The sequence below is a fragment of the Schistocerca nitens genome, chromosome 1, assembly GCF_023898315.1.
Source record: "Schistocerca nitens isolate TAMUIC-IGC-003100 chromosome 1, iqSchNite1.1, whole genome shotgun sequence".
In the NCBI taxonomy this organism is placed as follows: domain Eukaryota; kingdom Metazoa; phylum Arthropoda; class Insecta; order Orthoptera; family Acrididae; genus Schistocerca; species Schistocerca nitens.
Genome location: NC_064614.1, coordinates 661885345 through 661900191, shown reverse-complemented (window position 1 = coordinate 661900191; position 14847 = coordinate 661885345). Strand labels below are relative to the sequence as shown.

Below are 14847 nucleotides of genomic sequence, written 5' to 3'. Positions count from 1 at the left end.
CGTTACTATGCATCGGCTTTTCTAGGCAGTTCGACGCGAGCTAAGCTACTAGACTCCTTCAAGAAAAAAATTCCCGGCGAAGCAATGAAAAAACTTTTACAAGTATCGATGGACGGCCCTAACGTCAACTTCGCGTTCTTAAGGGAACTTAAAAATTTTTTGAAAGAAATTGAAGGAGTAGACACTGTTTTACTGGAAATTGGAATGTGTGGGCTTCACGTTGTTCATGGCGCCTTCAAGTCCGCAATTCAAGAAACACAGTGGATGATAATTCAGTTTTTACGTGCCTTGTACAATCTTTTTAAGGATGTCCCTGCCAGAAGAGCTCTGTATGTTTCGACAACGGAATCGGAACTGTTTCCCTTAAAGTTTTGCGCGATCCGATTGCTGGAGAATGTGGAAGTTGCTTTCTGCGAATATTTGTTGGAAAACTGGAAGAAAAAAACAAACCAAAATGTGCTAGCTACAGAGTAGTGGACACCGAGCGAGGTGGCGCAGTGGTTAGACACTGGACTCGCATTCGGGAGGACGACGGTTCAATCCCGCGTCCGGCCATCCTCATTTAGGTTTTCCGTGATTTCCCTAAATCGCTCCAGGCAAATGCCAGGATGGTTCCTTTCAAAGGGCACGGCCGATTTCCTTCCCCGTCCTTCCCTAATCCGATGAGACCGATGACCTCGCTGTCTGGTCTCCTTCCCCAAAACCAACCAACCAACCAACAGAGTAGTGGAGGATCACCTCAAGGACAAGCTACTTGGTCCGAAAATTGCCTTTTTCAAGACTCTTGCTGGAGACTTGACACCGTTCCTAAAGGATTTCCAATCCGATTGGCCGCTAGCACCGTTCCTCCACTCTGCTTTGACAGAGATAATGGAGACAACGATGACGCAAATTGTCCAGCCGACGAAGATCTCGCCGTCAGTTAATTTGGACAAAGAATCCAATCTTTTGGGTGTGAACCACGTCAATATTGGGTTCACCATCAAGAATGAATTCAGAAAGTGCAAGTCTCTCACAGCCCTTGAAATCGCTAAGTTCCCGAGCGAATGCAGAAGAGGAATGATCAGGCTCATGTCAAAGTTGGAGAAATCTCCCTTACACTTTAGGTTGACAAAAGCTGTAAGCTGCTTTGATCCCACAATAGCGTGCAGGGAGGCTGGTCCCAAACGATTTCATTCCTTTCTACAGATTTTGGTGGAGAGCAATTGGATGAACGGTGTATGTGCCGATAAAGCAGAAGCGCAATACGCTTCTGTTGTAAAGAAGAACTGCAAAACAAAATTTGAAACATTCAACAAAAAGGAGCAACGGCTGGATGAGTTCTGGATGAAATGTCTCAAGAACCAGAATGCAATGTGCCACGAGCTGCAGAAGGCAATGGAAATCGTGCTCACTTTGTCGCACGGTCAAGCAGCTGCGGAGCGAGGATTCTCGGTAAACAAAGAGTGCCTCTTCGAGAATATGAGGGAACAATCTGTAGTTAGCAGAAGACTGCTGTACGATGCCGTCAAGACACATGGCGGAGTCCAAGGAGTGCCTATAACAAAGTCCCTTATACATACTGTAAGAAACTCACGAGATTGATATGCTGAAGACCTCAAAAATCGAAACAACGAGTCATCCAGATAAAAGGATTGTCTGACTAAAAGGAAGATTGTTGACGCAGAAAGAAGACAGCTTAAAGAGAAGAAGGCAAAACTTGAGGGGACCATTCAAAACGCTCAGATAGAGCGTGAATCTATTACAGAACGAATCAATGCTCTCGCACACAGCTCCAAGTGAATTATTCTCCAAGGTCAATTCCTAAATTACAGTATTTGTTGTTAAACATGGTACTTCCTTCTAAATTATTTGTTTTATTTGTTGTATTGTCTAATAATAATTAAAATATTTCTTTAATAAAATGTTTTTAAAACAAATGAATATCATAGCGTTATTTATTTTAAACTGCTAACTCCCACAGATGTTTAAATATACATTTCAAACAATAACTTTCGTGATTAAAAAATATTTGAAAAATAAACCTAATTTAAGAAATTAAGTATTAAAATAAAGACCGGAGCTAAAATTTAGCAACACGAAAATCCGAAAAAAGGTCTGTAAAAATGCACAAAATATTTTACGGAAAAAATCTCTTATTATTCTAAAGCGAAAGACAGTAGTTAAAGGTCTTTAACAACGATTAAACCGCAAGCTTTTGTATTTAAATAAAAAATAATAAAATCAGAAAAAATGATGAATGGAAGAGGTGAAAGACATACTTGTCCTTACTGAAAGCAAATTTTAGAGCGGGGAATATAGTAGCTGCGCTTGACACAGGTTTTCGCTCTAAAACTGGACTAATTTCGTACGAGAGCAAGGTACGGATGTCCCGCTACCTGTCGCGTAACTGATGCTGCCTTCTGTTGTCCATTTATAGGATTAGTTAGAAAGAACTAGTAGCGAACGTTAGAGCTGTTCGGAGACGAAGATCCAATTCACCGGCAAAAAAGTAGAAAAGAAGCAAACTGGTATTGCTCTGCATGCCAGAACACTTCGTCTTTTCTATACTAGTCGAAGTGCTCTGGCATGAAGAGACTTGTGACATTGCTCAGTAACATATTATTCACTTTTTTTGAAGGTCAATTATACTTTTTGCCATTGATTGCATAATTTTTTATCTATGAAAGAACAACATTAAATATGAAAACTAATTTGAAGCTCGGTCTACTTTTAACGTGTGTTACACATTAAGTCATATCAAATACAAATGTGCGGTAAAATTTTAATTAGTGGCATAAATGACTTATCTTCTGGGCCCGAAATTTTTCAAATGGCTAATCCTCAAGTGTAACCGTTACGTTTTGAATGAGAGTTATAACGTCATGTGATTTAAGAAATTCACTGCACATTCTCACACGTGACATACATCATCTTGCGTGGAAATTTACTTTGAAAGTAATGCTTCTCAAGTCACTATTCGTAATATTTTCCAGTGATCTGTTATAAATGTAAACAATTGCGGTGCAAGCACATCGAATGCACGTTAGTTGTTACGGATGTACTGAGTAATCTTCGACCTAAAGCCTTTGACACTTTTGGTTGTCGGCAAACTGGTCTGTGTAAATTGCTCATTTTCTACGCAACTAAACTTTTATTTTGGTGTTATTCTCTGATTAATGTTTCATTGCTGCAGTATTATTCAGTAGTAGTGGGCTAAAGTTCTTTGTCAGCGTATCAGATCTTACACGTCAAACCTACAAAAATTTAACTGAAATCTAAAAGAATGAAAAATCCCGGAATTCTAAAAAATTCCCGGATTTGTCCCGGATGAAAAAATTCCTGGGTTTTTCCCGGATCTCCCGGGCCGTATACACCCTGTACACATCACAAAATGGACATTATCGACATTAAACAATGTTCAGAACAGACCGTTAACCAATATCATGAACAATGAATGAAAAATGGCATGCCACAGTGATCACAAAGGTTCGCACTACAAGACTGAAGACAAACTCCTTGGAGTTAACAAACCATGCAGGTCATTCAGCTAGATATCCACTATTAAAGAATGTGTATAGAATCATATTGATGTATCAGGGTGATGAGAACTGATGTGATGTGATGGCATGTAACCAAACGCGAAACCGTCTGTCATAGAGCTTATTGTGAAATTGGTTGTCCCTTAAGGCATAGCTGTAGGCAGTGTTATAACTTGTTTTATGTTGTTGTTGTTGTGGTCTTCAGTCCTGAGACTGGTTTGATGCAGCTCTTCATGCTACTCTATCCTGTGCAAGCTTCATCATCTCCCAGTACCTACTGCAACCTACATCCTTCTGAATCTGTTTAGTGTATTCATCTCTTGGTCTCCCTCTACGATTTTTACCGTCCACGCTGCCCTCCAATACTAAATTGGTGATCCCTTGATGCCTCAGAACATGTCCTACCAACTGATCCCTTCTTCTAGTCAAGTTGTGCCACAAACTTCTCTTCTCCCCAATCCTATTCAATACCTCCTCATTAGTTATATGATCTACCCCTCTAATCTTCAGCATTCTTCTGTAGCACCACATTTCGAAAGCTTCTATTCTCTTCTTGTCCAAACTAGTTATTGTCCATGTTTCACTTCCATACATGGCTACGCTCCATACAAATACTTTCAGAAACGACTTTCTGACACATAAATCTATACTCGACGTTAACAAATTTCTCTTCTTGAGAAACGTTTTCCTTGCCATTGCCAGTCTACATTTGATATCTTCTCTAGTTTGACCATCATCAGTTATTTTGCTCCCCAAATAGCAAAACTCCTTTACTACTTTCAGTGTTTCATTTCTTAATCTAAATCCCTCAGCATCACCCGACTTAATTCGAATGCATTCCATTATCCTCGTTTTGCTTTTGTTGATGTTCATCTTCTACCCTCCTTTCATGACACTGTCCATTCCGTTCAACTGCTCTTCCAAGTCCTTTGCTGTCTCTGACAGAATTACAATGTCATCGGCAAACCTCAAAGCTTTTATTTCTTCTCCATGGATTTTAATACCTACTCTGAATTTTTCCTTTGTTTCCTTCACTGCTTGCTCAATATACAGATTGAATAACATCAGGGATAGGCTACAACCCTGTCTCACTCCCTTCCCAACCACTGCTTCCCTTTCATGCCCCTCGACTCTTATAACTGCCATCTGGTTTCTGTACAAATTGAAAATAGCCTTTCGCTCCCTGTATTCTACCCCTGCCACCCTCAGAATTTGAAAGAGAGTATTCCAGGCAACATTGTCGAAAGCTTTCTCTAAGTCTACAAATGCTAGAAACGTAGGTTTGCCTTTTCTTAATCTAGCTTCTAAGATAAGTCGTAGGGTCAGTATTGCCTCACGTGTTCCAATATTTCCACAGAATCCAAACTGATCTTCCCCAAGGTCGGCTTCTACCAGTTTTTCCATTCGTCTGTAAAGAATTCACGTTAGTATTTTGCATCCATGACTTATTAAACTGACTGTTCGGTAATTTTCACATCTGTCAGCACCTGCTTTCTTTGGGATTGGAATTATTATATTCTTCTTGAAGTCTGAGGGTATTTCGCCTGTCTCATACATCTTGCTCACCAGATGGTAGAGTTTTGTCAGGACTGGCTCTCCCAAGGCTGTCAGTAGTTCTAATGGAATGTTGTCTACTCCCGGGGCCTTGTTTCGAATCAGGTCTCTCAGTGCTCTGTCAAACTCTTCACACAGTATCATATCTCCCATTTCATCTTCATCTACATCCTCTTCCATTTCCATAATATTGTCCTCAAGTACATTGCCCTTGTATAGACCCTCTATATACTCCTTCCATCTTTCTGCTTTCCCTTCTTTGCTTAGAACTGGGTTTCCATCTGAGCTCTTGATATTCATACAAGTAGCTCTCTTTCTCCAAAGGTCTCTTTAATTTTCCTGTAGGCAGTATCTATCTTACCCCTAGTGAGATAAGCCTCTACATCTTTACATTTGTCCTCTAGCCACCCCTGCTTAGCAGTTTTGCACTTCCTGTCGATCTCATTTTTGAGACATTTGTATTCCTTTTTGCCTGCTTCATTTACTGCATTTTTATATTTTCTCCTTTCATCAATTAAATTCAATATTTCTTCTGTTACCCAAAGATTTCTACTAGCCCTCGTCTTTTTACCTACTAGATCCTCTGCTGCCTTCACTACTTCATCTCTCAAAGTTACCCATTCTTCTTCTACTGTGTTTCTTTCCCCCATTCCTGTCAATTGTTCCCTTATGCTCTCCCTGAAACTTAGTACAACCTCTGGTTTAGTCAGTTTATCCAGGTCCCATCTCCTTAAATTCCCACCTTTTTGCAGTTTCTTCAGTTTTAATCTACAGGTCATAACCAATAGATTGTGGTCAGAGTCCACATCTGCCCCTTGAAATGTCTTGCAATTTAAAACCTGGTTCCTAAATCTCTGTCTTACTATTATATAATCTATCTGAAACATGTCAGTATTTCCAGGCTTCTTCCATGTATACAACCTTCTTTTATGATCCTTGAACCAAGTGTTAGCTATGATTAAGTTGTGCTCTTTGCAAAATTCTATCAGGCGGCTTCCTCTTTCATTTCTTAGCCCCAATTCATATTCACCTAGTATGTTTCCTTTTCTCCCTTTTCCTACTACCGAATTCCAGTCACCCATGACTATTAAATTTTCATCTCCCTTCACTATCTGAAAAATTTCTTTTATTTCATCATACATTTCTTCAATTTCTTCGTCATCTGCAGAGCTAGTTGGCATATAAACTTGTACTACTGTAGTAGGTGTAGGCTTCGTGTCTATCTTGGCCACAATAATGCGTTCACTATGCTGTTTGTAGTAGCTTACCATTATTCATTATTAAACCGACTCCTGCATTACCCCTATTTGATTTTGTATTTATAACCCTGTATTCGGCTGACCAAAACTTGTTTTATAGACACACAAAAAAAACCAAGAGAATAATTTTGTCCAGTGTTTGTCGGTGGTATTAATTTCGGTGTCATACACTTTCCAGGAGGTATAGTTTGCTCTAAAGAACTATGATTGTTATACATAGACCAGAAATCAAACAAAAGCAAGTTATTTTGATCAGGTAATGCCAAAAGCAGTGCTAATTACCATAGCTGTAATTCTCTTATTACCCATTTTTCCACTCTTGATTGCTGTGATCTAAATATTCCCTACTGCCCTTGAAAGATCACACACACAAGGAAGAATCATAGGAGGCAGAGCACCTCCAACTTCTCACAGCACAATAAATAACTTGCCAGCCAATTTACCATCCAGATCAACAAAAAGTCTACATAATTGAATATGAATGTGTTATGGCACTGATGGTAGTTGATCTTGATACAACTCTCTAGTACCTCTAATTTCTAGAGCACCTGTCATATGCATTTTCTCTTCAAATCCCAGTTAGTTGGAGTTCAAAGCAAATTCCTTACTGAATGATGGATAAGTTTGTTTCTCTCATTGAAAAATTTCCAGGACTATTCCACAATTTGTTACGCATTGCCAAGTTATCACTTTGTTTCAAATTTCATTGTGTTATGTCATCCAATTCTGTAGCACTGTTTGAAGTTATGCATCCATACACTGTTTCCCTTGAAATCACTATAATCTATGTCATGCACCGTTTGTTGTGCATAAAATAGGTCACTATCGCACTCGTCATGTAAATTATATTGAGCATTCTTAAAATGCGAAAACACCAGTTTTTGTAATAAGTGGTGCCCTTTGTCCTCCCTTGATTATCTGTTGTTTTTCTTATACACTTGATGGTCATATTGCTACAGACTTATTCAAAATCTTTTTTTAACTGTTCTCTTACTATGCTGTGGAAAGATCTTCCGTATATGCAATTATGTTTAGTAACTGCTCCTCAGATAACGATTGTCCTTTACTATGTTTCACTGTCTGGAGATGGGATTTTTTGGCTCCCTGTATGACAAGGATAATGAACTACAAGGCTGTATACCTGTTTCAATGTCCCTTTCACTTGTTAAGCATGTACATTATTGTTGTGCTCTTCATTTACATTGTTCACGCATTTGAGTGTATATAACACAATATATTCCACTGACTCGTCTTGGAGAAACATTAATATTTCATCTGCCACATCTTTCTCGCTCCGAAAATGGGGTCCTTTCTGACAAAATGTCAATTAGCAACTGTTGATGTAGATATAATGCAATGTTTGTTTCATTTATCATTGCCACTGCTCTGCTTTGTATCAACACCACTAGCACCGTATTACTGTTGTGAATTACTCATCCCACCCTCTGCTACCATTAGCAGCTGATATTGTGGTTGCATGTTAGACGATATGTAGGGAGTCACATGCCATAAACTCATTGGTCTTTTGCGACCTCACACTCGAGGGGTTCCCTGTGAGTCACAGGCTTCGCTGAAGTCAACAAAACTGATTACAATTGTTTTAGATCTTCTTTTCGTATACATTATTGTTGACTTTAAAGTTAAAATCTGGTCTGAACATGATCTAGTCTTTCTAAAACCACGTTGATATTACAATTACTTGAGGGTTTAGTTGTTGTTGTACCCTAGGTGGTAATGCTTTTGATAAGATTTTGTAAGTAACTGGTAGGAGACGAATGGCTCTGTAGTCATTCACATCAGTCTTATCACCTGATTTGTGCAGTGGGTGGATCAAGGCTATTCTCCAGTCTTCAGGAATCTCTCCTGTTAAGCAAATATTTTGTACATATGGGTACATTTTTTTAAAATTATTATTACTTTAGCTGTATTCTGAAATTTTAAGTACCATGTATCATTCTCTTCAGCATTGGAGTCATCACATATCTTAAAATTTGCTCAAAAACTATAATGTTACTACTTACTCATTTCTTCTGTGTCACCAGTTCTATCATTTTATGCCTTCATGTAATCTCCAAGTACCTGATGATATAAGAAATTACAGGTAAGTTAGCTTCTATAATCGTGACAACTTCTTAATGATCAGTTTTTCAACTACTTTGATGCTGCCCTCCATCTGTCCCTACCTTGTGCTAACCTTTTCATCTCTACTTAACAATTATGTCTGACATCTTTTGTAATCTGTTTCATATATTCTAATGTTGGTCTGGCATCACTATTTTTCCTCTCTACTGTGTGTTTAAGTAGCTTAACTATTTGCGGATGCCTTATCAGATGTCTCACTAACTTATCCCTTCTTCTGGTAGGGGGTTTCCCCATAGGCTTCTTTCCTTGCTTGTTCTCTTTAGTACTTCTTTATTTTGTACACTATCAGACCACTTTATGTTTAACATTCTTTGATAACACCATCTTTCTACCTGGATTTTTGATGGTCAGTTCTCACAACATAAGCAGCAGAAATAATTATACTACTACTGCTACTTCTGTTGCTCTGTCAGTATTAAGCCCTTCAATCACAGATGAATTAAAGTGAGAAGATATTTCATCTCAATTCTATAATTCTATGAGTCGTTTCCTATAATTTTAAATTATTTATATACTTCCAGAAATTTCCTTATCACATTAATATTGTAGTTCCAGTATTTGTATTATGAGTTAAAGTCAATAAGCATTTTGTTCTTAAAATCAATTTCATGAAATCTGCATGTATGTGTTTCAGATCAAGTGTTGAAGGAGTGTTTGTTGAAAATTTATGAGAAAGTGACAAACAGCATAAATAATGGCACATGTAATCTAGTGAAAAAAGTTAATGCTGTGTGGCTAATGATCTGGGTAACTAAAGCACTTATTATGAGAGATCATGAAGATGCTGGTAATTGGATCTCTTCTCTCATAGACACACTTCATGATGATTCAGTGTCATCAGAGACAGCTAGTGGATTTGAAATCATCATGAAAGAAAATGAAGAGTTTTTCACACAGTACAACTTCTGCAACATAAGGTAAAACAAGAAATTGTCAGTAATACGAGTTCGGAGAGTTAATTTTTTTTTTTTTTTTTGGTTTATTAAAGATATGTATGATGCATTGTGACATTAGATTTATCAAAAGCTGTATCTTTTCTACTTCGGTGTTCTCTTTTTTGGTTTCTGATTGTGAACATTTGTTTAACTATCATGAAAAGTGAAAATTCAAAATCGGTAAAGAATTGCGGGAAATAAGCTAGACCTATGTAAGGTGAATAGAAACAGACTTATTAACAACACACACCGTAGTCTGGTGAGTATGTATGAAGACGACATTTATAATTCATTTGGAAGTTTAATTAAGAATAAATCTTGCTTTAGCAACAGACCCCACATAATGTTGCTAAGCAAATAAACAGAGAAATTTCCATGAAATAATGTTATTTCAGAATTGGGGAGATAAGCACAACCAAACCCATTCATAAATGATCGAATTGGTGTAACTGAAGATAAATAAAGATGTATCCAGTCGTAACCAAGATAAACATGTGCTACATTTGCAAAGGCCAGCATAAGCAAATCATTCACCAATTACACTTTGAAGCAGCCAAACAAGGCATAGCAGCTAGTATTTTGAGCAGAGCAACGCTGGTTGACAGTGGAGTTGCAATTTGCCACATCATCATGAGGTGGCACTAGCAGCATGCAACAATGGCTGTATCAGCTAGCAGTAGCCACAGTCGCTGACAACATGTTGCAACAAGTCACAACCAATGACAAATCAAGCCAATGGGTGCAATTCCCCCCTCCCTTTAAGTGTTGTGATTTTGTGGTGATACATATACTGATGTGTGATATTTAGATTTCTTTAGTCAGTTACCACAATGCAGCATATTTACCTTCAGAGATCACAATGTTAGGCAAGACAGTTACAAGCTAAGTTTATATACTACATTAGTATATTTATTTATATTTCACTGTTTAATGTATAAATAGACAGATTTCCTGAAGCTTTTAACATGGCTGTTATGGAGAGAGATACAACCACAGAAGAGTTCATGCAGACAAACATAGAACAATATACGCAAATAAATAACAGATTCACACAAATGGGTAAGGTATTATGCAACTTACATCAGATTAACACAAATAAATTACAGGTTCACAAATTTAGAGACCACATCGAATGACGTGGATGTTAGACTTAATGACTTAACAGTGAAATGAATAAACTAGAACAAAATGCAATTAGGATTTAAACAGATACACAATTTAGATGATCATTTAAACTGTAAGGAAGAAACATTAGGTAGCAATGTTGAAAATTTAGCAATATTAGTTTAGTAAAGGATACTCCAGTGAATAAAGATGAAATACTAGAAACAGAATTAATGGAAAGAGAAAGAACTTCAAACCAAGTTATGATTAAGTATGTAGAAATGCTTACATTACTTACAAATGAAATGAAATGACAGCTGGAGAAAGTAGAAGCTAGTGTGGAATCCTCTGGCATTGGAGGAACTAATTGTAATAGAGATTTATTAGTTTATATGTTAATATCATTTGTTACTATGCCAATTTTCCGTCTTCTCTTACCAGTACTACTGAAAATTTACCATCATCTCAGTAACTGCTGATAAATTTCTAACGTTTGTTACTGCTAACAAGGTATTATTTTCTGTTGCTGATAAGTTAATATCTTACAATACTGCTGCACAAGTTGAGGTAAAAAGCTCATTTCATAAAGAAGAACAGAGTTATTTTACCCAGTATTCACCTAGTAATACTTACACTTTGAATGTATCAGGCATGAAATAAACATACAGTTAGATGATTTATGTTTGGTGCAAAGAAGTGTATGACACACATGAAGAAATATTATTAGTGTATGATTATATTATGTATTGTAAAGAAAATAATGACAACCTACAGCAGATATCATAAGGTGAATACAGTACTTCAAGTATTTGCATTATTTTATGTACAATAATACCAGAAGCTCTTTCAGATTTTATGGCTGTGAACTGCACCGGTCCAACACCTAGAGGGTGGGGAGGAATGACATACATTCCTTAGTGATCAAATGCTAATCTAAACTACTAATATTACATCTGACGAAGAAAGCTGTGATGAGTGTGGAAGGAGATAAAAGAAAAAGGAGATGGGAAATAGGAACACCAATACAATTCAGTGTAGGAGAACTAGTGTTGCAAAGAAGTCAGAAACAGAGCATTAAAAGTGAGGAAGCCATAAGCCAAGTCTGTCGATTGTATGATGGACCATTTGTAGTAATTAAAAGGCCACACCTAAAATCAATAGTAAGAACTAAGTCAGGTACAGGGAACTGTAAAGGCAAGTATAACATTCGGAATTTGGGACTAATAGTAACCGAATGAGGGAATAATAACTAATGGGAATTATTTTCTTCAAAATTTGTGGTGTAAGAAAGTATATTCCAAAAGTTCTAACAGTTTGTTTTGCTCTTGGAAAAAGGGTTACAGTCTGTTTAAGAAAAAGGCTGTAATTATCTAATTATGGTTCTGTATCAAGGTACAAAAGCAAAATTCATCATAGTAAAGTGATATTCTAATGCTGCTACAATCGTGATGCAGTAGTAAGGAAGTTTTCTGTTAATCGGTTCTCTGGCAAAGGGGCACCATTTAATATATACTTATTGTATTGTGTACGTTGATAGGTTCATAAGAAATCTTAGATGCAATATTAGGTTGGGCAGTGAGCTAATCAGTTTTATTTTAAATTTTTCTGAGAGGGTTTTTACCCGAGTAATGGCTTGTAAGTTGTGTTTTAAGTGTGGATTGGTGTAACAGCTCTGGGACAAGGGAGATTGTTCATAGCGTTGGAGGTTTTGTACCTGTTGCCTTTGCATGAGGGATTTCTAAGGTAAGGCTTGCTGTGTGAAATGTGTTTTAACAATACAGGATTTACATGATCTATTATTACCATGGTTAGCAATAAGAGTGAATGAAGCCTAAACTTTTCCTGGGCTTCTCCTCTATAGATGCCTTATTCAGTGGCCACAATATCTAGCCCAATGATACTGAAGTGATAAATACTATACGTAACCTTTTAACGATTTCAAAAGTGTAAATTTTTCTTTGGATTATAGGGTAAGAAAGTAAAACTTCCAGTTTTGCAGAAAGTTTGTGTGACGTTTGGAAGGTAGAAAATGAGATACTGTTGGAAGTAAACCTGTGAGAATGGATTATGAGTCATGCTTGGACAGCTCAGTTGGTAGAGCACTTACACATGAAAGGGTTTCTATCCTCCCTTTATTTTTTATTTTATTTTTTTATATTTTTTATTTATTTTTTTATTTTTTTTTATTTTTTTTTTGGGGGGGGGTGTTTGCTGTAGTTTGAATAAGTTTCGTAGGGAAAGGCATGGTGTGTTTCGGTGTGTGTGTTTTTTTTATTTATTTATTTTACTTTTTTAGGGAAGGGTAATTTTACTTAGTTGTAAGTGGAAACCACTTCCATTCTATAGGAAAGGGCATCTCTGAACACTTTGAATAATCAACTGTATGATCTTAGAACTGTAGTGCCAAGTTTCCTTTTCCTTCTGTTCCTCTTCGAAAACCAAGCTAGATAGCACTTTCCGTTGGCATTCCATAGTAGGGAGTAGTGACCACTTTTCGGGTCTTGGGGTCGTGAAGTTGCTGGTGTCCTTTCTGTATAATCAATGAACACCAGGATCCTCTTGCCCACCAGTGAAGAACATTCTCCTTTTTCTTTCATTCTTCCTCTGTCAGGGTGCACCCTGTATCTGTGTCTATATCCCATAGTTCCAGCACATGAACCCTTCCTTATAACAGTTCTCCACAGCTTGTTATAACAAGACTAGTCCAAAGTAGTGCAGCCGTAGAAGGTTTCCACCTATAGGATTGTAACTTATAATTTCTAACTATATTTAGTATGGGTCAGTACCATATTGAAATTTGAAAGATATATAGTGGCAGACATTTTAATATTAGTGTGAAACATTTTAAAAACCATTATAAATCTCTCAAGGGCTAATTCATTAAGAGCGTTGTCTAATGTTATATGGAATTTCCATATTTCATGGAACAAATGACCTCTCTGTTTTATTTGTTTTGTTAAATACCTGTCTGACCCATTTTGCAATGTGCTGTGACTGTAAAACAACTTATGACGTATATACATTGTTTTTGTGTGAAACATACAGACTATGTTGATTCGAGAAAAGGAAGTATTATACACTAGTGTAATGAACAGTCAGTAAGAAAAGATATAATGGAAGACAGTCTAACAGTTGCACCATTAATAACTGAAACTGTTTTTGCATTAATTCTTTATTTATTAATTGTGATTAAGTAATTTGACATGCATTCATCTATGTACGGTGGCAGGTGAGAGGGTGCGAGATTTTCCTCTATTTTATTAGTAAGAATTTCAAAAAAAGAAATCATTTGATTAAGAGGATAATCCTATACTAACTTGATATATATATATATATATATATGGTTATCTGCTTCTGTACCAGGCCGGGAGGGTAGTCCCTTCCCTACAGCCTAGGTCTTCGTGGCAAACGAATCTGCTCCAGTCCGGAATCCCTGAAACATTACACCAACAACCTGACAACAGCTTTCGCATCCCGCAACTACCCTCCCGGCCTGGTACAGAAGCAAATAACCAGAGCCACTTCCTCATCCCCTCAAACCCAGAATCCCCCACAGAAGAACCACAAAAGTGCCCCACTTGTGACAGGATACTTTCCGGGACTGGACCAGACTCTGAATGTGGCTCTCCAGCAGGGATACGAATTCCTCAAATCCTGCCCTGAAATGAGATCCATCCTTCATGAAATCCTCCCCACTCCGCCAAGAGTGTCTTTCCGCCGTCCACCTAACCTTCGTAACCTGTTAGTTCATCCCTATGAAATCCCCAAACCACCTTCCCTACCCTCTGGCTCCTATCCTTGTAACCGCCCCCGGTGCAAAACCTGTCCCATGCACCCTCCCACCACCACCTACTCCAGTCCTGTAACCCAGAAGGTGTACACGATCAAAGGCAGAGCCACGTGTGAAAGCACCCACGTGATTTATCAACTGACCTGCCTACACTGTGATGCATTCTATGTGGGAATGACCAGCAACAAACTGTCCATTCGCATGAATGGACACAGGCAGACAGTGTTTGTTGGTAATGAGGATCACCCTGTGGCTAAACATGCCTTGGTGCACAGCCAGCACATCTTGGCACAGTGTTACACCGTCCGGGTTATCTGGATACTTCCCACCAACACCAACCTATCCGAACTCCGGAGATGGGAACTTGCCCTTCAGTATATCCTCTCTTCTCGTTATCCGCCAGGCCTCAATCTCCGCTAATTTCAAGTTGCCGCCACTCATACCTCACCTGTCTTTCAACCACTTCTTTGCCTCTACTCTTCCACCTCGACTGACATCTCTGCCCAAACTCTTTGTCTTTAAATATGTCTGCTTGTGTCTGT

General features: G+C 37.9%; 1 protein-coding gene across 1 annotated transcript in view; it reads left to right on the top strand.

Annotated features, from left to right (window-relative positions):
• Positions 1-14847, top strand: part of LOC126259167 (MMS19 nucleotide excision repair protein homolog) — a 269613-nt gene that overhangs the window by 217067 nt on the left and 37699 nt on the right. The window contains exon 15 of the mRNA XM_049955735.1: positions 9111-9393. Coding sequence (XP_049811692.1) covers positions 9111-9393 — 283 coding nt within the window. The remainder of the gene's footprint in view (positions 1-9110; positions 9394-14847) is intronic.